The 22,933-nt window shown below is 43.2% G+C and overlaps 1 protein-coding gene across 2 annotated transcripts in view; it reads left to right on the top strand.

Annotated features, from left to right (window-relative positions):
* CFAP92 (cilia and flagella associated protein 92 (putative)) overlaps window positions 1-22,933 on the top strand; it is a 102,527-nt gene that overhangs the window by 14,896 nt on the left and 64,698 nt on the right. Inside the window, exons 3-8 of one of the 2 annotated variants that reach the window (XM_079935653.1) lie at window positions 2,615-2,805; window positions 3,439-3,643; window positions 8,090-8,221; window positions 9,146-9,218; window positions 17,726-17,847; window positions 20,958-21,098. In XM_079935653.1, the coding sequence (XP_079791779.1) occupies window positions 2,615-2,805; window positions 3,439-3,643; window positions 8,090-8,221; window positions 9,146-9,218; window positions 17,726-17,847; window positions 20,958-21,098 (864 nt within the window). Of the gene's footprint in view, window positions 1-2,614; window positions 2,806-3,438; window positions 3,644-8,089; window positions 8,222-9,142; window positions 9,219-17,725; window positions 17,848-20,957; window positions 21,099-22,933 lie in introns of both variants that reach the window. The other variant, XM_079935652.1, reaches the window with a different exon arrangement.

Below are 22,933 nucleotides of genomic sequence, written 5' to 3'. Positions count from 1 at the left end.
ACATTTAGGTTGCTTCCATGTCTTGGCTATTGTATACAGTGCTGCTATGAACACTGAGGTGCATGTATCTTTTTGAATTACAGTTTTCTGAAGATCTATGCCCAGGAGTGGGATTGCAGAATCATATGGTAACTCTATTTTTAGTTTTTTGATGAACCTCCATACTGTTCTCCACAGTGGCTGCACCAATTTACATTCCCACCAACAGTGTAGGAGGGTTCCTTTTTCTCCACACCCTCTCCAGCATTTACTGTTTGTGGACTTTTAATGATGGCCATTCTGACTGGTGTGAGGTGATGCCTCATTGTAGTTTCGATTTTTCATTTCTCTAATAATGAGTGACATTGAGCAACTTTTCCTGTGCTTGTTGGCCAACTATATGTCTTCTTGGAGAAATGTCTACTTATGTCTTCTGCCCGTTTTTTCATTGCGTTGTTTGTTTTTTTGATATTGAGCTGCATGAGCTGTTTGTAAATTTTGGAAATTAATCCCTTGTTGGTAGCATCATTTGCAAATATTTGCTCTCAGACCTTAGGTTATCTTTTGATTTTGTTTATGGTTTCATTTGCTGTGTGAAAGCTTTTAAGTTGAATTAGGTCCCATTTGTTTATATTTCCATCACTGTAGAAGACGGATCCAAAAACATATTGCTGCAATTTATGTCAAAGAGTGTTCTGCCTATGTTTTCCTCTAGAAGTTTTATAGTATCCTGTCTTACGTGTAGCTCTTTAATCCACTTTGAGTTTGTTTTTGTGTATGGTGTTAGAGAATGCTCTAATTTCATTCTTTTACACGTAGCTGTCCAGTTTTTCCAGCACCACTTACCACTTATTGAAGAGACTGTCTTATCTCCAATGTATATTCTTGCCTCCTTTGTCATAGATTAATTGACCATAAATGCGTGGATTTGTTTCTGGGCTTTCTATCCTGTTCTGTTAATCTCTGTGTCTGTTTTTGTGCCAGTACCATACTATTTTTTTTTTTGTGGTACGCGGGCCGCTCACTGTTGTGGCCTGTCCCGTTACGGAGCACAGGCTCCAGACACACAGGCTCAGCGGCCATGGCTCACGGGCCCAGCTGTTCCGCGGCACGTGGGATCTTCCCAGACCGGGGCATGAACCTGTGTCCCCTGCATTGGCAGGCAGACTCTCAGCCACTGTGCCACCAGGGAAGCCCTACCATACTGTTTTGATCACTGTAGCTTTGTTGTATAGTCCGAAGTCAGGGAGCATGATTCCTCCAGCTCTGTTCTTTCTCAAGATTTCAGGGTCTTTTGTGTTTCCATACAAAAATGTGTTTCCATACAAAAATTTTTGTTCTCGTTCTGTGAAAAATGTCTTTGACGGTTTGATAGGGATTGTGTTGAATCTGTAGATTGCCTTAGATATTATGGTCATTTTAACAATATTGACTCTTCCAATCCAAGAACATGTGGTATATCTTTCCATATGTTTGTGTAGTCTTTGATTTCTTTCATCAGTGTCTTATAGTTTTTGGAGTACAGGTCTTTTGCCTCCTTAGGTAGGTGTATTCCTAGATATATCAAGAAGTACTCCATTTTTTGATATGTCTTTTTTTGTTGTTCTGCCTGAAATATCTCCCCACGATGATTAATTTCAACTTCTCCTTGTAGTTCTGTTGATGGTTGCTTCAGATATTTTGGAGGCTATTTGGTTAGGTGTATACCATGTTTTAGAATTGACCTATCTTCTTGGTGAATTGAATTTTTGGTCATTGTGTGTGACCTCCTCTATCCATAATGGTGCTTTTTATCTTTGGTTGGTTGATATCAAGCAAAAGAGCCTGGAAAAAGACATCTGCAAATACCACCCAAAAGAAAACTGGTGCTTATTTGATTACCTTTAATCCTCACATCTCTTGCAGCATCTCCCAGATTTGTTTTTCTTAGTTGGGCACTTATTCCAAAGGCGTTTACAAAATAGATTGCTGTGCAGCTCAACTTATGAGAACTCGCCTGCGAGTATTTTTATGGCGCCAGTACCTTGGAAGGATCTGTCTTTGGCTGGATATAAAATTCTAGCTTCAATGTTTTTTCCTTCAATACCTAAATAGTTATGAATTTATTTATGAATGTTTATGTAAATTGTTTACTTAAGAGAAATGAGGTCCTGTGTATCCTGTTCTACAACTTGCTCTTTAAAAATTTGATGACCTCTTAGATATCTTACAGGACATGAGCAGACCTGGCTTTACTTTGTTGTTGTTTGTTTTAAACACCTATATCGTATTCCATCGTATGTGTCTAATTTATCCTACCCTGTATTGGTGGGGTTTTTTTGTTTTTTTTTTAACCTGCCTCTTACTGTCAAGACTAGGGGCAGGCAGGTAAGTGCCTACAGTAAAAAAATTTAAGGAGATGCTCACCTCGGAGTCACGCGCTATAATTCCGCACACTGGCTTCCAGCCCTGGGGCTGCTCCTCTGGTGGCTGGGAGGACCGGACATGCATCTTAACTCCAAGCGGGTGGCAGTGGGGAGTCTGCACACGGCACCTCCTCCAGCCTTGGGCTCTTCTTCGTTCCGGGGAATTGTGGAGACGGGTCTGCTTTCCCAAGTGAGGTTAGAACAAGTCTCATTACATCTGTATCTTCTAGGTCACAAAGGAAAATATTCAAGTTTGGTTGCACAGTACAGGAGACACCCTAAAATGGACAAACCTATTGCAAAGGTTCGCCATTACTACCACATCGAGTACTTCCTCCTGCCTGGTGATGGGGAGCCTAAAAAGGTCGATGTGGTGGTGTTTCCAGCCTTGGCCAAAGTGTTCCTGGATTCAGGAATAAAGGTGAATGTGTTGTGAGTATGAGTGTGAGTGTGTGTGTGTGTGTGTGTGTGTGTGTGTGTGTGTGGCCTTGCATGTAGTCTGATACTCACAAGAAATAGCAAGAGCCACAAAGGATGCTCACTTCCCCTGGAACTTGCTAGAAATGTAGGATCTTGGTCGCCACTCTAGGCCTACTGGATGGGAATCTGCATGAACCTAATAATACTGATAGCAACTCTATGATTTTCTCTGAAGGTATTTTTACCTAATAATTTCTTTGGTGTTTCAAAAGTTTTGGCAGCTCTTGTTATTTCTTTCTGTGTGTACACGTGAGTATGTGTGTGTGCACACCCGCCACCCGCACACACACGCACACTCCCGCCTGGGGCAGGGCTCTGGGTCAGGATGGGGAGTCCCTGGGGGGACACTCTTTGCAGGGAATTGCTTTTACTTTATTTTTCCGAGCAACCCAGAGGCGTGCAGGCCCCTGTCTGCGGCACCCATTTCCTGATTCCCTATGTGAGTTGGGAGCCAGGAGGGAGTGGGATGCACAGACAGACAAGCGGAAGGTAGGGCCTTCCACATCGTGGCAGCGGTCAGATCTTGGCCTCTGAGCTTTCAACGCTGAGAGTCTCTTGTTGTCCTTTTACACAGACCATCAGGCCATGGCAAGAAGGGGACAGGGTCTGGGTGTCGTGGGCCCAAAGTTTTAACATCAACATGACAAAGGAGTTACTAAAGAAAATAAATTTTCACAAAATCACCTTGAGGCTCTGGGACACCAAGGACAAGGTTTCGAAAAAAGCCAAGAATTATCGATTAAAACCTTCTGGGTTTCTGGAAGATGCAGGATCTTTTGGTGAGTTCATGGCATTCATGTTTGATTTGAAATGTTTCCGCAGGCGTGTGGCTTCTCACTGGTAACAGCAGAAAAGCCAGCCAGCATCTCCTCGTTTGGTGCGTCTGGTTTTCCTGGGGCCCACGCTGGTTTCTGTCAGCGCAGTGACACCCCCCTCCCTCCAGGGCATGTGTGGTGATGGGAAGGGCGCCCCAAGTCTGTGTGCCGCCCGTCAGCCTCCACTCTGAGCAGTGCTGAGGCGGGCACCCACCACCGGCCTGTGTCCCAGGATGAGTCTGGTGTGCTCCCTGAACAAAAATTAGAGGCTATCGAGAAACGAAACAGAAAACTCGAAAGTCCCACAGCCCTGTTTCCATTAGGCCCTTCAGACTCTTCCTCATGTAAAAATTACTGTATCAGTGCCAGAAAGTCTCCTTTCGAACTCCCCTCAAAGGAGAGAGGCCTACGTTGAAGTCACGCAGCTGAATTGAACCCTGTCTCCATCCCGAGCTAATGGTGACCTTGGGCACCTACTTCGTCTGGCCAGATGCCTGGGGGCAGGGTGGTGGGAGTGCGCCCCCTTCCCCCCGCAATAAGGAGGATTGCATTGTGTAGAGGGAATTTTAAAACTATAATAAAATGCTGCCACTTAAAATATGCAGCAGCATTCTTGTAAGATACATCCCAGTTTTCAGAGATATTAGAAGGTAATGTCGACGTGCTCCAGAGAATGGGGAGAATGAGGTGCTGTTACAGCTGCTGATCGTGGCTTCCAGACAAGTACAGCCCTCCCCACTTTCCATGAGCAAAGTAGGCCTGGACTTGCTTGTAGCGAGAGGCAGCGCCAGAATCAGAACCCAGTTTTGTGTGACTGGAAAGTTTTTTCTCCGGTTTCCAGCCTGCGCTCCTCAGAGAGCCTTCCTGACCTTGGGGGCTTGGGGCTTCCGAGTTTTAATCTTTCATTGCTATCCCGGGTTTCTTAACCTCGGCAGTGTGGGCATCTTGGGTCGGATTGTTCCTTGTTGCAGGGACCGTCCTGGGCACTGGAGGGCTGTTAGCAGCATCACTGACCTCTACCCACTAGACGCCAGGACTAGTCTTCCAGCTGTGACAACTAGAAATTTCTTCAGACGTTGTCTGCAGGTGCAAAATCGCCCCTGGCTGAAAATCACTGATTTGCCTCTAAACTACTAGTCCTGGGTGAGAAAATGGGATTCACGTTCTCTTTTCTCACTTGGACCAAAGGAAAGACCCATGTTCTCAGAGCGTGGGCTCTAAACCACCCACATTGGACACACTTGGAGTGCAGCCTCAATGCAGATTCCAGGGCCTGCCCCGGAGCTGCCGAGCCCAAATTTCTGGTAAACATCTGCCTGGCAGTGGGCTTACCCTGGAGCAGAGGTGCCAGGGTGGGTGTACCAGGAGGACTTCCTGGAGAAGGGGCCATGGAGACAAGTTTGGAAGGGTAAATGGAATCAGCCGGCCGGAAAAGGGAGGAGGACGGGTGTCACGGGCCCTTCAGTGAGGGCCCATGGGCCTTTTGCTGTGACCGTCCTTGGGGCCACTGCACCTCCTTGAACCCTGTCCCACGCCTGGCATCACTGCCTCTTAAGTTAACTAATTTTTTCCGTTAAAAATATCAGTGTGTGTTCACTTTGCAAAACAATTTAGAGGTAGATTAGCCAAAGGGAGAAAAAATTAAAATCATATGATGTCTGAGCAGAGACAGCCATTGCTAACATTCTCCTGTGCATTTTACAACTGGGTACAAAATTTTAACAAAGACGGATCCAGTGTACATACTGTCTTAAGTCCTGCCTTTTTCCACTTAAGAAGTTATCTTTTTGTTTTATTTTGGAGGAGCTTTTTTTAATCAGTATTTTTTTAATTGAAGTATAGTTGATTTATAATGTTTACCACTGTACACTAAAATGATTCAGTTATTTGTGTATACATTCTTCTTTTTAAAAATATTCTTTTCCATTATGGTTTATCATAGGATATTGACTATAGTTCCCTGTGCTGTACAGTAGGACCTTGTTGTTATCCATTCTATATATAATAGCTTAGATCTGCTAACCCCAACCTCCTGCTCCATCCCTCTACCAGGCCTCTGCCCCTTGACAACCACCAATGTGTTCTTTGTATCTGTGAGTCTGTTTCTGTTTCATAGATAGGTTCATTTGTGTCATATTTTAGATTCCACATATAAGTGATATCATATGGCATTTGTCATTCTCTTTCTGACTTACCTCACTTAGTGTGATAATCTCTAGGTGCAAATGGCATTATTTCATTCTTTTTTATGGCTGAGTAATATTCCATTGTATATATGTACCGCATCATTTTTTTTAACATCTTTATTGGCATATAATTGCTTTACAATGTCGTGTTAGTTTCTGCTGTATTACAACGTGAATCAGCTGTATGTATACATATAGCTCCATATCCTCTCCCTCTTGAGCCTCCCTCCCACCCTCCCTATCCCCCGCCTCTAGGTGGTCACAGAGCACCGAGCTGATCTCCCTGTGCTATGCAGCTGCTTCCCACTAGCTATCTGTTTTACATTTGGTAGTGTATATATGTCAATGCTACCCTCTTACTTCATCCCAACTTACCCTTCCCCCTCCCCATGTCCTCACGGTACCATGTCTTCTTTATCCATTCATCCGTTGATGGACATTTAGGTGGTTTCCATGTTTTGGCTATTGTGAATAGTGCTGCTATGAACATAGGGATGCATGTATCTTTTTGAATTATAGTTTTGTCTGGATATATGCCCAGGAGTGGGATTGCTGGATTGTATAGTAATTCTATTTTTAGTTTTCTGAGGAACCTCCATACTGTTCTCCATAGTGGCTCCCACCAACAGTGTATGAGGGTTCTCTTTTCTCCACATCCTCTCCAGCATTTGTTATTTGTAAGACATTTTAATGGTGTCCATTCTGACCAATGTGAGGTGGTACCTCGCTGAAGTTTTGATTTGCATTTCTCTAATAATTAGCAGTATTGGGCGTCTTTTCACGTGCCTATTGGCCATCTTTATGTCGTCTTCGGAGAAATGTCTTTTTAGGTCTTCTGCCCATTTTTGATTGGGTTGTTTTTTTGTTGTTATTGAATTGTATGAGCTGTTTGTATACTTTAGAAATTAAGCCCTTGATGGTTGCATCATTTCCAAATATTTTCCCCCATTCCGTAGGTTGTCTTTTCATTTTATTTATGGTTTCCTTTGCTGTGCAAAGCTTATAAGTTTGATTAGGTCTCATTTGTTTATTTTTATTTCTGTTGCTTTGAGAGACTGACCTCAGAAAACATTGGTACGATTTACGTCAGAGAATGTCTTGCCTATGATCTCTTCTAGGAGTTTAATGGTGTCATGTCTTATGTTTAAGTCTTTAGGCCATTTTGAGTTTATTTTTGTGTGTGGTGTGAGGGTGTGTTCTAACTTCATTGATTTGCATGCAGCTGTCCAACTTTCCCAGCACCACTTGCTGAAGAGACTGTATTTTTCCCATTGTATATTCTTGCCTCCTTTGTTGAAGATTAATTGACCATAGGTGTATGGGTTTATTTCTGGGCTGTCTGTTCTGTTCCATTGATCCATATGTCTGTTTTTGTGCCAGTACCGCACTGTTTTGATTCCTGTAGCTTTGTAGTATCACCTGAAGTCTGGGAGGGCTATGCCTCCTGCTTCGTTCTTTTTCTTCAGGATTGCTTTGGCAATTCTGGGTCTTTTATGGTCCCACATGAATTTTAGGATTATTTGTTCTAGTTCTGTGAAAAAGGTCATGGGTAGTTTGATGGGGATCACATTAAATCTGTAGGTTGCTTTGGGTAGTAGGGCCATTTTAACACTATGAATTCTTCCAACCCAAGAGCATGGGCTATCTTTCCATTTCTTTGAATCCTCTTCAGTTTCCTTTATTAATGTTTTATAGTCCTCAGTGTATAAGTCTTTCACCTCCTTAGTCAGATTTTTTCCTAAATATTTTATTTTTGGGGTTGTGAGTTTAAAAGAGATTGTTGTTCACATTCCCTATCTGATATTTCATTGTTGATGAAGAAGTTATCTTCTTTTTTAAAATTTATTAAATTTATTTATTTCTGGCTGCATTGGGTCTTCGTTGCTGCACGTGGGCTTTCTCTAGCTGTGGCGGCTCTTCGTTGCGGTGCATGGGCTTCTCATTGTAGTGGCTTCTCTTGATGCAGAGCATGGGCTCTAGGTGTGTGAGCTCAGTAGTTGTGGTACGCGGGCTCAGTAGTTGTGGCACGTGGGCTCTAGAGCGCAGGCTCAGTAATTGTGGTGCATGGGCTTAGTTGCTCCGTGGCACGTGGGATCTTCCCGGACCAGGGCTCAAACCCGTGTCCCCTGCGTTAGCAGGCAGATTCTCAACCACTGTGCCACCAGGGAAGCCCCAGTGTGTATTTCTGATTGAGTCCATGATGCTTTCTTCTCCTGCATTCTAGAGGAGGTGAAACATTTGGTTTTAAGTCAGAGAAGATCGTCTGAACAGGGCATTCACATCAAAGCGAAGCTGCATCAGGACCACACACCAGGGAAGCCAGAAAAAGCAAGAAAATGCTTAAGGTCTGGACATGGTGAGTGGAGACCCCGGCAGGGAAGGTGGTTGGTTGGCGTAGCTGGAGTGGCACATGTGCACTGGCGTCCGCCCCGCGCGTACGGTGGCTGTGCTGTGCCCCTTCACCCTCCGAAGTGGGCGCGGCTCTCCCTGCACGACTCTTTCATTGTGGATTCTTGCCATTTCATTTTTGTGACTTACCAAAAAAAAAAAAAAAAAAACCCAAACCTTTCCTAGCCGTAGAAGTTAGGTACATCTTTTTTTGTTTGCTTTTCAGAATATTCAGTGAATATGCTGGGTTGGCCAAAAAATTCGTTCGGGTTTTTTCCGTAAGGTGTTACAAAAGCACAAAACAAGCAGGGAAATAAGCTATCGTTCTGTCTCCAGGGACAAACGTAATATTTTGGTTATCATATTATGGCAACTCCTTTGTTTCTGTGCTAAGATTTTTTTTTTACATGGATGAGGTTATTCTGGACACATAATTTTCTGTTCTGAGATTACTACATCTCATGCACTGTCCTGTTTCCTTAAGAACTTTCCGTAAACTTCATCTGTGGTTACTTTGTAATATTTCCTCTGCTGGCGGCACTGTAATGTGCTTAACTATTCCCTGTTGGTGGGAACTTAGGAATCGTGGGGGGTGTTTTCTGTATTCTCTACGGTGCTGAAGTGGACAGTTGAACAGATGATAGACTTTTCTTCTTTTTTGTTCTCTGGGGGGTTAGATAAGGACCTAGGGGCCTTCTCTTGCCTCCATTTGTCCAAAGTAACCATAGTGATTCTGTGTATTCATTCATTACTCACGTATTATTGACAGACCTTTATACTGAATGCTTGGGGACTGTTGCCCGGGGGCTGGCATTGCGTGTGCCTTAGTGAACTCGTATAGAACAGGAAGTTTGGAGACGCTGGCTAACATTACTGGCTTCTCACCCAGCAGAAAAGGCAACTCTTCCCAAGACCACCAAGGACGATGAAGAGCCGCTCAGGACGGAAGATCTTGACACAGTACGGTAAGGATGGCCCTGTGTTATTTTGGGGTGTGGGAGTGGAACCCCCTCTTGTACTTGCCCCACAGATTCTCACCCAGAGTCATGTCGATTTTTGGTAACTTCAGTTATGTTCGATCTCACGCAATCCAGCTGAGATGAACGGAACGGAGAGAGGCGTGCTGTGCCTTGAGTGTGTGTTGTGCGTCGGGCCCCATGCTGTTGCGTGCGTTCCTGTATCGCATTTAATCGTCAGCATTATCACCCTGTGGGGTGGTATTACCATCTCCATTTCCTCCATAAAGTCACTGAGAGGTTACGTGATTTTTACAAAGTTATACAACTAGAATTCTTGGTCATCTTGAGAGTGTTGGTAACGCCGGGATCCCAACCCACACCTTCAGATAACTGAGTCCACAGCCTTTCCTGTTGGGAGTGTGGTTGCTCTTGGGGCCTCCTGTAGCCTAATGAGGGTCCAGCAAAGGAGGCTTCTCAGATGCTGTGGGGAGTCAGGGAGAATGGAGGCCCAGCTGGTGGCTTGACGGCATAGGATGGGAAGAACCAGAGAACATGTCATTTTTTTCAAAAATTTTATTGAATTATAGTTGATTTACAATGTTGTGTTAATTTCTTCTGTACAGCAACGTGACTCAGAACATGTTTTAAAGTGTTGATTAAAAAATTTTTTTGCAGGAATTTACAGATTAATTTGGGGAGAATTGACTCCCCCCCCAGAATATATATATATATATATATATATTTTTTAACATCTTTATTGGAATATAATTGCTTTATAATGGTGTGTTAGTTTCTGCTTTATAACAAAGTGAATCAGTTATACATATACATATATCCCCATATCTCTTCCCTCTTGCGTCTCCCTCCCTCCAACCCTCCGTATCCCACCCCTCTAGGTGGTCACAAAGCACTGAGCTGATCTCCCTGTGCAATGTGGCTGCTTCCCACTAGCTATCTATTTTACGTTTGCTAGTGTATATATGACCATGCCACTCTCTCACTTTGTCCCAGCTTCCCCTTCCCCCCTCTGTGTCCTCAAGTCCATTCTCTACTAGGTCTGTGTCTTTATTCCCGTCCTGCCCCTAGGTTCTTCATAAACATTTTTTTTTTTTAGATTCCATATATATGTTAGCATATGGTATTTGTTTTTCTCTTTCCGACTCACTTCACTCTGTATGACAGAATCCAGGTCCATCCACCTCATTACAAATAACTCAATTTCGTTTCTTTTTTATGGCTGAGTAATATTCCATTGTATATATGTGCCACATCCTCTTCATCCATTCATCTGTCGATGGACACCTAGGTTGCTTCTGTGTCCTGGCTATTGTAAATAGTGTTGCAGTGAACACTGTGGTACATAACTCTTTTTGTGTTTTTGGTTTTGTTTTTTTTTTTGTAGTACACGGGCCTCTCACTGTTGTGGCCTCTCCTATTGGGGAGCACAGGCTCCGGACGCACAGGCTCAGTGGACATGGCTCACTGGCCCAGCCGCTCCGCGGCATGTGGGATCTTCCCGGACCAGGGCACGAACCCGCGTCCCCTGCATTGGCAGGCGGACTCTCAACCACTGCGCCACCAGGGAAGCCCCTTTGTTTTTTTTTTATGTCTGTGTGGATAGTGATAATAATCCAATAGTAGTATTATCATCAACAACAGATTTTAAAAAATTTTTGAATTTTATTTTATTTTATTTATTTATTTATTTTTTGCGGTATGCGGGCCTCTCACTGTTGTGGCCTCTCCTGTTGCGGAGCACATGCTCCAGGCGCGCAGGCTCAGCGGCCGTGGCTCAGGGGCCCAGCTGCTCCGTGGCATGAGGGATCCTCCCGGACCGGGGCACGAACCCGTGTCCTCTGAATCGGCAGGTGGACTCTCAACCACTGCGCCACCAGGGAAGCCCTATTTTATTTTTTTATACAGTAGGTTCTTATTAGTCATCAATTTTATACACACCAATGTATACATGTCAATCCCAATCGTCCAATTCATCACACCACCCCCAAGCCCCCGCCGCTTTCCCCCATTGATGTCCATACGTTTGTTCTCTACATCTGTGTCTCAATTTCTGCCCTGCAAACTGGTTCATCTGTACCGTTTTTCTAGGTTCCACATATACACGTTAATATACGATATTTGTTTTTCTCTTTCTGACTTACTTTACTCTGTATGACAATCTCTAGATCCATCCACATCTCAAAAAATGACCCAATTTCATCCCTTTTTATGGCTGAGTAATATTCCATTGTATATATGTACCACATCTTCTTTATCTATTCGTTGTCTATGGGCATTTAGGTTGCTTCCATGACCTGGCTATTGTAAATAGTGCTGCAATGAACATTGTGGTGCATGTGTCTTTTTTATTTTTTTAATTCTTGGAGGGGATTTTTTTTTATTCAAACAGAAAGTCACAAAAATTATAATCATCCTCATCAGTTCACTCAGTCCCATGTAATTTTTTTTCATCTTGATCTTTTGTTAGCACTTTTATGAGTTCATCAGTTTTCCATTAGAGCTCTGAAAATGCTTATTCATTCAGTTCAGCAGTATAGTCAGTTACCAGAAACCTGTACTTGTCAGAGTCTTTTCCATGAATTCCTTGAAGATGAAACCCTTTTATAGGAACATTTTTGCAAAATCATCAGAGTACACCCAGAACTGTCTGTAAATGACAAAAGACTTAAATATGTCCACGGTTAAAGATTTGATGAAAGTTCATAATTATGCAATTGACAAGGAAATTTAGTTATTTCTGAGATATACACTTTAAAGTAATAACTAGAATTATGACTTATAACATTATACCAGAACATATAAGATTTTTAGAAATTTCATGTAATGTCTGAAACATTTATATTAACATATTTCCATACAAATAACCCAAAGAAAGTTTAGTATTAGTTGGGTTTTTTTTGTTTTTTTTTTATACTGCAGGTCTTATTAGTCATCAGTTTTATACACATCAGTGTATACATGTCAGTTCCAATCGCCCAATTCAGCACACCACCATCCCCATCCCACCGCGGTTTTCCCCCCTTGGTGTCCATACGTTTGTTCTCTACATCTGTGTCTCAACTTCTGCCCTGCAAACCAGTTCATCTGTACCATTTTTCTAGGTTCCACATATGTGTGTTAACATACGATATTTGTTTTTCACTTTCAGACTTACTTCATTCTGTATGACAGTCTTTAGATCCATCCATGTCTCAACAAGTGACTCAATTTCGTTCCTTTTTATGGCTGAGTAATATTCCATTGTATATATGTACCACATCTTCTTTATCCATTCGTCTGTTGATGGGCATTTAGGTTGCTTCCATGACCTGGCTATTGTAAACAGTGCTGCAGTGAACATTGGGGTGCATGGGTCTTTTTCAGTTATGGTTTTCTATGGGTATCTGCCCAGTAGTGGGATTGCTGGATCATATGGTAATTCTATTTTCAGTTTTATAAGGAATCTCCATACTGTTCTCCATAGTGGCTGTATCAATTTACATTCCCACCAACTGTGCAAGAGGGTTCCCTTTTCTCCACACCCTCTCCAGCATTTGTTGTTTGTACATTTTCTGATGATGCCCATTCTAACTGGTGTGAGGTGATACCTCATTGTAGTTTTGATTTGCATTTCTCTAATAATTAGTGATGTTGAGCAGCTTTTCATGTGATTCTGAATGTCTTCTTTGGAGAAATGTCTGTTTAGGTCTTCTGCCCACTTTTGGATTGGGTTGTTTGTTTCTTTAATATTGAGCTGAATTAACTGTTTATATATTTTAGAGATTAATCGTTTGTCCGTTGACTTGTTTGCAAATAGTTTTTCCCATTCTGAGGGTTGTCTTTTCGTCTTGTTTGTAGTTTCCTTTGCTGTGCAAAAGCCTTGAAGTTTCATTAGGTCCCATTTGTTTATTTTTGTTTTTATTTTCATTACTCTAGGAGGTGGATCAAAAAAGATCTTGCTGTAATTGATGTCAAAGAGTGTTCTTCCTATGTTTTCCTCTAAGAGTTTTATAGTGTTCAGTCTTACATTTAGGTTTTGAATCCATTTGGAGTTTATTTTTGTGTATGGTGTTAGGGAGTGTTCTAATTTCATTCTTTTACATCTAGCTGTCCAGATTTCCCAGCACTGCTTATTGAAGAGACTGTCTTTTCTCCATTGTATATCCTTGCCTCCTTTGTCATAGATTAGTTGACCATAGGTGCATGGGTTTATCTCTGGGCTTTCTATCTTGTTCCATTGATCTATGTTTCTGTTTTTGTGCCAGTACCATATTGTCTTGATTACTGTAGCTTTGTAATATAGTCTGAAGTCAGGGAGTCTGATTCCTCCAGCTCCGTTTTTTTCTCTCAAGACTGCTTTGGCTCTTCAGGGTCTTTTGTGTCTCCATACAAATTTTAAGATGATTTGTTCTAGTTCCGTAAAAAATGCCATTGGTAATTTGTTAGAGATTGCATTGAATCTGTAGATTGCTTTGGGTAGTATAGTCATTTTCACAATATTGATTCTTCCAATCCAAGAACATGGTATATCTCTTCATCTGTTGGTATCACCTTTAATTTCTTTCATCAGTGTCTTATAGTTTTCTGCATACAGGTCTTTTGTCTCCCTAGGTAGGTTTATTCCTAGGTATTTTATTCTTTTAGTTGCAATGGTAAATGGGACTGTTTCCATAATTTCTCTTTCAGATTTTTCCTCATTAGTGTATAGGAATGCAAGAGATTTCTGTGCACTAATTTTGTATCCTGCCACTTTACCAAATTCATTGATTAGCTCTAGTAGTTTTCTGGTGGCATTTTTAGGATTCTCTATGTATAGTATCATGTCATCTGCAAGCAGTGACAGTTTTACTTCTTCTTTTCCAATTTGTATTCCTCTTATTTCTTTTTCTTCTCTGATTGCCTTGGCTAGGACTTCCAAAACTATCTTGAATAATAGTGGTGAGAGTGGACATCCTTGTCTCGTTTCTGATCTTAGAGGAAATGTTTTCAGTTTTTCACCATTAAGAATGATGTTTGCTGTGGGTTTGTCATATACGGCCTTTATTATGTTGATGTAGGTTCCCTCTATGCCCACTTTCTGGAGGGTTTTTATCATAAATGGGTGTTGAATTTTGTCAAAAGCTTTTTCTGCATCTATTGAGATGATCATATGGTTTTTATTCTTCAGTTTGTTAATATGGTGTATCACATTGATTGATTTGCCTATATTGAAGAATCCTTGCATCCCTGAGATAAATCCCACTTGGTCGTGGTGTGTGATCCTTTTGATGTGTTGTTGGATTCTGTTTGCTAGTATTTTGTTGAGGATTTTTACATCTATATTCATCAGTGATATTGGTCTGTAATTTTCTTGTTTTGTAGTATCTTTGTCTGGTTTTAGTATCAGGGTGATGGTGGCCTCATAGAATGAGTTTGAGAGTGTTCCTTCCTCTGCAATTTTTGGAAGAGTTTGAGAAGGATGAGTGTTAGCTCTTCTCTAAATGTTTGATAGAATTCACCTGTGAAGCCATCTGGTCCTGGACTTTTGTTTGTTGGAAGATTTTAAATCACAGTTTCAATTTCATTACTTGTGATTGGTCTGTTCATATTTTCTGTTTCTTCCTGGATCAGTGTTGGAAGGTTATCCCTTTCTAAGAATTTGTCCATTTCTTCCAGGTTGTCCATTTTATTGGCATAGAGTTGCTTGTAGTAGTCTCTTAGGATGCTTTGTATTTCTTCAGTGTCTGTTGTAACTTCTCCTTTTTCATTTCTTATTTTATTGATTTGAGTCCTCTCCCTCTTTTTCTTTATGAATCTGGCTAATGGTTTATCAATTTTATTTATCCTCTCAAAGAACAAGCTTTTAGTTTTATTGATCTTTGCTATTGTTTCATTTCTATTTCATTTATTTCTGCTCTGGTCTTTATGATTTCTTTCCTTCTGCTAACTTTGGGTTTTGTTTGTTCTTCTTTCTCTAGTTCCTTTAGGTGTAAGGTTAGATTGTTTACTTGAGATGTTTCTTGTTTCTTGAGGTAGGCTTTTATAGCTATAAACTTCCCTCTTAGAACTGCTTTTGCTGCATCCCATAGGTTTTGGATCGTGTTTTCATTGTCATTTGTCTCTCGGTATTTTTTGATTTCCTCTTTGATTTCCTCAGTGATCTCTTGGTTATTTAGTAACGTATTGTTTAGCCTCCATGTGTTTCTGTTTTTTATGGTATTTTTCCCTGTAATTCATTTCTAATCTCATAGTGTTGTGGTCAGAAAAGATGCTTGATATAATTTCAATTTTCTTAAATTTCCTGAGGCTGGCTTTGTGACCCAAGATGTGATCTATGCTGGAGAATGTTCCATGCGCACTGGAGAAGAAAGTGTAATCTGCTGTTTTTGGATGGAATGTCCTATGAATATCAATTAAATCTATCTGGTCTATTGTGTCATTTAAAGCTTCTGTTTCCTAATTTTCATTTTGGATGATCTGTCCATTGGTGTAAGTGAGGTGTTAATGTCCCCCACTATTATTGTGTTACTGTCAATTTCCTCTTTTATAGCTGTTAGCAGTTGCCTTATGTATTGAGGTGCTCCTATGTTGGGTGCATATATGTTTATAATTGTTCTATATTCTTCTTGGATGGATCCTTTGATCATTATGTAGTGTCCTTCCTTGTCTCTTGTAACATTCTTTATTTTAAAGTCTCTTTTATCTGATATGAGTATACTTTCTTTTGATTTCCATTTGCATGGAATATCTTTTTCCATCCCCTCACTTTCAGTCTGTATGTGTCCCTAGGTCTGAAGTGGGTCTCTTGTAGACAGCATATATATGGGTCTTGTTTTTGTATCCATTCAGCAAGCCTGTGTGTTTTGGTTGGAGCATTTAATCCATTCACGTTTAAGGTAATTATCGATATGTATGTTCCTATGACCATTTTTTAAATTGTTTTGGGTTTGTTTTTGTAGGTCCTTTTCTTCTCTTGTGTTTCCTATTTAGAGAAGTTCCTTTAGCATTTGGAACTGGTTTGGTGGTGCTGAATTCTCTGAGCTTCTGCTTATAAAGCTTTTGATTTCTCCCTCGAATCTGAATGAGATCCCTGCCAGGTAGAGTAATCCTGGTTGTAGGTTCTTCGCTTTCATCACTTTAAGTATATCATGCCACTCCCTTCTGGCTTGTAGAGTTTCTGCTGAGAAATCAGCTGTTAACCTTGTGGGAGTTCCCTTGTATGTTATTTGTTGTTTTTCCTTTGCTGCTTTCAGTAATTTTTCTTTGTCTTTAATTTTTGCCAGTTTGATTACTATGTGTCTCGGCATGTTTCTCCTTGGGTTTATCCTATATGGGACCCTCTGTGCTTCCTGGACTTGGGTGACTATTTCCTTTCCCATGTTAGGGAAGTTTTCGACTATAATCTCTTCAAATATTTTCTCTGGTCCTTTCTCTCTTTCTCCTTCTTCTGGGACCCTTATAATGTGAATGTTGTTGCATTTAATGTTGTCCCAGAGGTCTCTTAGGCTGTCTTCATTTCTTTTCATTCTTTTTTCTTTAGTCTGTTCTGCAGCAGTGAATTTCACTATTCTGTCTTCCAGGTCACTTATCCATTCTTCTGCCTCACTTATTCTGCTATTGATTCCTTCTAGTGTAGTTTTCATTTCAGTTTTTGTATTGTTCAGCTCTGTTTGTTTGTTCTTTAATGCTTCTAGGTCTTTGTTCAACATTTCTTGCATCTTCTCGATCTCTGCCTCCATTCTTTTTCCGAGGTCCTGGATCATCTTCACTATCATGATTCTGAATTCTTTTTCTGGAAGGTTGCCTATCTCCACTTCATTTAGTTGTTTTTCTGGGGTTTTATCTTGTTCCTTCAATTGGTACATAGCCCTCTGCCTTTTCATCTTGTCTGTCTTTCTGTGAATGTGGTGTTTGTTCCACAGGCTGCAGGATTGTAGTTCTTCTTGCTTCTGCTGTCAGCCCTCTGGTGGATCAGGCTATCTAAGAGGCTTGTGCAAGTTTCCTGATCGGAGGGACTGGTACATGACTCTTTTTGACTTATGGTTTTCTCAGGGTAGTGAATTGACATTTTTACATTTTGTAGTTCTCCCATCCATGATCATGGTGTATCTTTTCGCCTAATTCAGCTCCTCCTTTATGAATTTTAATAGGGTTGATTTTTTTTCTTCCTATAGTTGTTGTGGATAATTCCTGTAAAAGAATTCCTAAATATTTTAGAGTTTCAGTTGCTTTTTATAAAATATATTATTTTTTCCATCATAAATGATAATGCAAGTTTGTCTGCAGACTGCCAGCCTCAGCATGACTGGGAGCTTGTTAGAAATGGGAATCTTAGGGACACCCCAGGCTTGCTGAACCACAATCTGCATTTTATTCAGTGATTCATATGCATGTTGAAATTTGAGAAGCAGTGGGTTAGAGGAATGCGGTGTTATATTTTTAAAAGTCTGCTTACATGCAGTCCAGTAAATAAATTACTAGATCTGGTCCCTGATTTTTCTCACTTTCATTTATTTTTCTCTTTGTGAATTTTCTAGATGTGGTACTTCAAGACCAGTTATTGCTTTGGGAGGGGCAACCATGACAGACATGGAGGAGTTAATTGAGAGGCCGTCATTTAGCAGCTTAACAAACTTGTTGGAAAAGCAAACATTTCAAAGTAAGTTAGGATGGGACTTCGGAAATTTATAGTATAAGTAGACCTGGAAAAGAATTATGAAATATTTCAAATTCAAGATACTTCAATAAGATTCAAATTTTATTCAAAAGTAAAAACTACTACATGCAATTTTAACTTACCCGGTCCATCTCACCTCATCCGTCCGTCCATCCATCCTATCCCATGCCATCCCATGCCATCCCATGCCATCCCATGCCATCCCATGCCATCCCATCCCATCCCATCCCATCCTATCCCTTCCCATCCTTTCCCATCCCATGCCATCCCATCCCATCCCATCCCTTCCCATCCTTTCCCATCCCATGCCATCCCATGCCATCCCATGCCATCCCATGCCATCCCATCCCATCCCATCCTTTCCCACTCCACCAGTATTTCTGTGCTCCTGGTCCATGGTGTTGTGTGTATGGGAAACATGAAAATCTCTAATATTGACCAGAGACTTCCAGATAAATAATTACACTTCTATGTGATAGATGCTGTGTAGGGTGGGTATGTGGGATGTGGGGGTGGAGAGGCTGTCTTTGGAAGATGAGAAGCCATTTGCTTCTTATGGTGGAATGAGGGAAATGGCACTCCTGAAAGCATGTGATCTGTGTCCGACTCCCAGCAAGGACCCTCGGGTCCCTGAATCTACCTCCTCGTTCTTGGCCTAGATCTCCTCAGCAGTGTTTCAGCAAGCGGTTGTGTTTCCAGTATGAGGTGGAAAATTCTAGAGCCGGGGCAGTTGCTTCCCGTTTCCCATTTGTTGAGCTGTAACTGCTGCAAATCGTTTCCTTAACCCTCAGTCAATCTGCTTTTCCCGGTTCTAGTCCAACCCTGAAGCTTCTGGAGTCAGGCTCCTCACTGGCCGTAGGAGATGTAGGGGAGTAACATCAGTCCTGTTTTTCAGGCCCTAAAAGACTAGGAACACCTTGCAACTCCTTCCGAGTTTTCTCTTTCCAGGTTAAACAGCCTCAGTGCTTTTTAATGTCCTTTAAGCATTTTAATGAGGTTTTCAAGCCATGCTTCTTTTTTTGAAGTAGAGAAAAGTACACAGAAAAATGTACAACGATGTACCCACAATTTAGGTATTAATATTTTGCCGTATTTCCTTTATTTCCTTCTTGTTCCTTTTTTCTTTTCTTTCTTTCTTTTCTGTTTTTTTTAAAGAAATAAGAGGCTACAGATACAGTTTATGCGCCCTTGGCTTCCCGTGCTTTTGAGAAGCGTACAGCCACCCTCGCCTAGAAATCGGTGTAACCCTCCCCCCTCGCCCCCCTCTTTCTCACACGTTCATACAACATTGTAGTGATTTTTTTTTTGTATTTTTGTTTTTGCGGTTCGCGGGCCTCTCACTGTCGTGGCCTCTCCCGTTGCGGAGCACAGGCTCCGGATGCGCAGGCTCAGCGGCCATGGCTCACGGGCCCAGCCGCTCCGCGGCATGTGGGATCCTCCCGGACCGAGGCACGAACCCGTGTTCCCTGCATCGGCAGGCAGACTCTCAACCACTGCGCCACCAGGGAAGCCCTATAGTGATTTTTGGTTTCGTGAGTTACAGAAATGACTCCACGCATGCGTATTTAACAGCAGCTTGCTCTTTCTCTCGACTTTATTTCTAAGATTTATTGGTGTCAGTACATCTCAGTCCAGCCCCTTCTACCTTCTGTAAAGTGCCCTGTCGGCTAGTGCCCCCTTCATCCCTGCAGGCCCCGCTGAGGGATGTTTGAATAGTCACCAGTTTCCTGCTCTTACCAGGAACTGTCCTTGCGCGGGGTTCCAGCGCACGCGTTGGAGGGTGTAGGGTGCATGCCCGGTGGGATCACGGGCGTAGGAAATGCGCTGTGACCGCTCAGGGTATGCTGCCTGTTTAGGGTCCCGGTTGTACTTCTTTGCCCTCCTGACAGCAACCCCGAGAATTCGCGCTTCTCCACATCACCCTTGCATAGTCAGGGGCCCAGTTCCTGATTATAGGGATGGAGACTATCTAGAATGCTTATCTGGTCAGCACTTAGGTCATTTTCCTATTCCCATTTCTTCACTTATGTCGTTCTGTTGTGTTTAAATTCTTTTTCTTGTTGATCCCCAAACCTTTTTTTTTTAAGGTCTTTTGAATAACTCTGCGTAGTTTCGTGCACTGTAAACCTCACAGGCTGGGGTCTGTATCTTACCCTTTCCCTTCATGTAGGGTGTCTTGTTGTGTACCCCGAGTGTTCACCTCTTGCCGTCCAGTTTGTACTTTGGGTAACACTTGAGAGACCCTTCCTCAAACAGATGGCAGTCTAGTCTCCCAAATATTCTTCTAATGATTTTGAAGTGTTTGTTTTCCACCTTCAGTGTGCAACTCATTTTGCATACGGAACGAGGTGCCCTATAATTTCATTTGCCTCCAGATGGACAGTCAGTATCATTGATGGACTGGTCCATCTTTTCCCACTGATTTGAAATGCCACCTCTGGCCTCTGTTAAGTCTCCCTATGTGTGTGGCTCTATTTCTGGGCTTGCCTGCAATGGTCTGTCTTATTGGTCTCTCTGTCACAGAACCTATAGCTCATGGTTTTAGTTACCCACACTTATGTGTCTTATCATCTCCTTTTTCTTCTTGATCTAAGCTGGGTGCTGAGATGAGCATCTTATGTGCCTTTGCCCACTGACTCTTCTCGATGCCCTGAGGAGGCAGGTGCTGCCCCCATTCGACAGACGGGGGCGTCGAGGCTCAGAATGGTTAAGAAGTTTTCCCTGCAGGAGGGAGAGAGCTGATTCTAGAACTTTGGTGGTTCAGCTTCAAAGCCCAACCCTCAGTGCTGCGCTGAGGTTATAAGCCGACGGAGAGGAGAACTTGGGTATTGTGTGGTGCTGGTGTCGTCACAGCTGGCTCTGGGTAGTGGCGAGTTGGGGGATCAGGACCCCGTAATTTCTTGCTACGTGTAACCGACGACTGCTGTCCGCGTTGGGATGCGTCTCCCGGTTGCTGGGATAGACGAGGAGCACAGACTCTGCCTCCAGGGAGCCGCCAGAGCCTTCCGCATCCCTGCCGCGTGAAGCAGCCACGTACAGCCTCTGGGACAGGAGCTCCTCTTAACGTTTATTCCCTTCCTCTGATTTCACAGTTAAACGGAAAGAATCAGACGCGGGGAGGAAAAGCCAGAGGAGGAGGGAGAAATCTCGCATGGAGGCAGACTCCAGGCTGGCAGGCCACGGGAAGCAGGGCACGTTCGCCATGCAGCTGGCGGTGATGCCGCTCCTCGCAGGTAGCCACACCCGTTCCCAGCAGCGTCCGGTCTCCTTGACCCGTGTGGCTAGAATGCCGGTAAACAGGACACTCGCAGTGGCCGAGCCCCTGCCCTATGCTCTCAGCCACCCCCGCCAAGTGGGCGTGTCTCCACTATACAGAGCGGGAAATGGAGGCGCAGCGAGGTCAAACGCGTCGGCCAAGATGACGCAGCGAGTAAGAGAAGCCTGGGTTTGAACCCAGGTCTGATTCCAAAGTCCAAGCAAATGTGAGAGTAAGAAACGTCATGGGCTTCCCTGGTGGCGCAGTGGTTGAGAGTCCGCCTGCCGATGCAGGAGACACAGGATCGTGCCCCGGTCCGGGAAGATCCCACATGCCGCGGAGCGGCTGGGCCTGTGAGCCATGGCCGCTGAGCCTGCGCGTCCGGAGCCTGTGCTCCGCAACGGGAGGGGCCGCGACAGTGAGAGGCCCGCGTACCGCAAAAAAAAAAAAAAAAAAAAAAAAAAGAAACGTCATGGTTTTGTTTGCTACATAAGATGCTACTTGGTATAAACACGTTCCTGCAGATTTTTACAAAGACGTCTAGTAAAGGAAATGAGGAAAGGCGACCAGTATTTATGCCCTATCATTCACTTCTCACGGCCAACTCTGATCTTCCCAGTGAACTGGTGCTGGTGGTATAGGGCGTGGTTATCATTGTCACGATTTTTTCAGGGAGGAATCAAAACTCAGAGAAGTGAAGCAGCTAAACCTGAAGGCACACAGCTCAGTGGCAGAACAGGGGTTTGCTTCATTTGCTTTGTAAGATCTGTCACCGTTTATAAACTCAGTTTGATAAAGAATAAGTAGGTATTTATTATGTCCATATGTTTAGATAATGGAAGGCTCAGAATATATTTTGGGTAAAATTAAGTGACTTTATTTTAAAAAGGGAATATGGGGGGAACCCTCTTCTTTTTAGAGAAAATAATTTCACATGTTTCATTGTGGGGTTTTTGGCCATCAGGGTGAACGAGTGCCCCCTTCTGGCCTATCTGGAGAAACTTAGGCAGACACGGAGGGTCAGTGAAACCCCATAGGGTCAGAGTCCAGTGCCGGGGGTGCCGGGAAAATCCTTATTTCCACAAGCGCTTGGGTTGATGTCGATATGTTTTGAGGAACTATTAACTTTTTTGTCCACACGTTTAGATGGATTTTTGAAAATTAGTTTCACCCAAAGTGAGTTTTCAGAGACTCTTACCCACTGCTGAGCCGTGTCCAGGAGGACCGGGCCTTTCACGCAGCGGCCACGTGGCCCCGCCTGGGACAGTGACTTTGGTTCATGCTTCTTTGGTCTTGAACGCAGAAGCAGCCGGTGCTGCTCCAGGTGGGCGGGCCCCAGGGGACCTGCCTGACCTGCTCCTTACTTTGCTGTGAGGGGAGGGAGATGCTGAATGGTCCTGGTGTGCCCGGTGTGACCATTTCCAGCAGGTGAAGCCAAGAGGTGCCTGGGCCTCCGCCCCGTTTAACTTGTGCCGCCACGGCCCTGTACAGTGACAGTTATTGCAAGAGTGACAAACAGACTTTGAATCCTGGCTCAGCCCTTTACCAGCAGGTCGCCTGCTTTCTGTGAGTCTCAGTTTCCTCATCTGTAAAATGGGGACAGTAACTCCCACCCCAGGGGGCTGTAGGAAGGATCATGAGAGATAATGTGTGTAAACAGCTTGGTGGGGAGCCCTGCGCACGGCAGAGCTCAGGCAGGTTACTGGTGAGAGGTGGCAGCTGCCTCGCCCGGACATCTGGGTGGGCTGTGTGTAGGGCCCTGGGCCTCCGGCAAGGGGGGCAGAAAGATCCCTGCTCCCTGGCACCGAGGCC

This window comes from Stenella coeruleoalba (genome assembly GCF_951394435.1).
Source record: "Stenella coeruleoalba genome assembly, chromosome: 10".
Taxonomy (NCBI): domain Eukaryota; kingdom Metazoa; phylum Chordata; class Mammalia; order Artiodactyla; family Delphinidae; genus Stenella; species Stenella coeruleoalba.
This window is presented reverse-complemented; position numbering and strand designations above follow the sequence as displayed.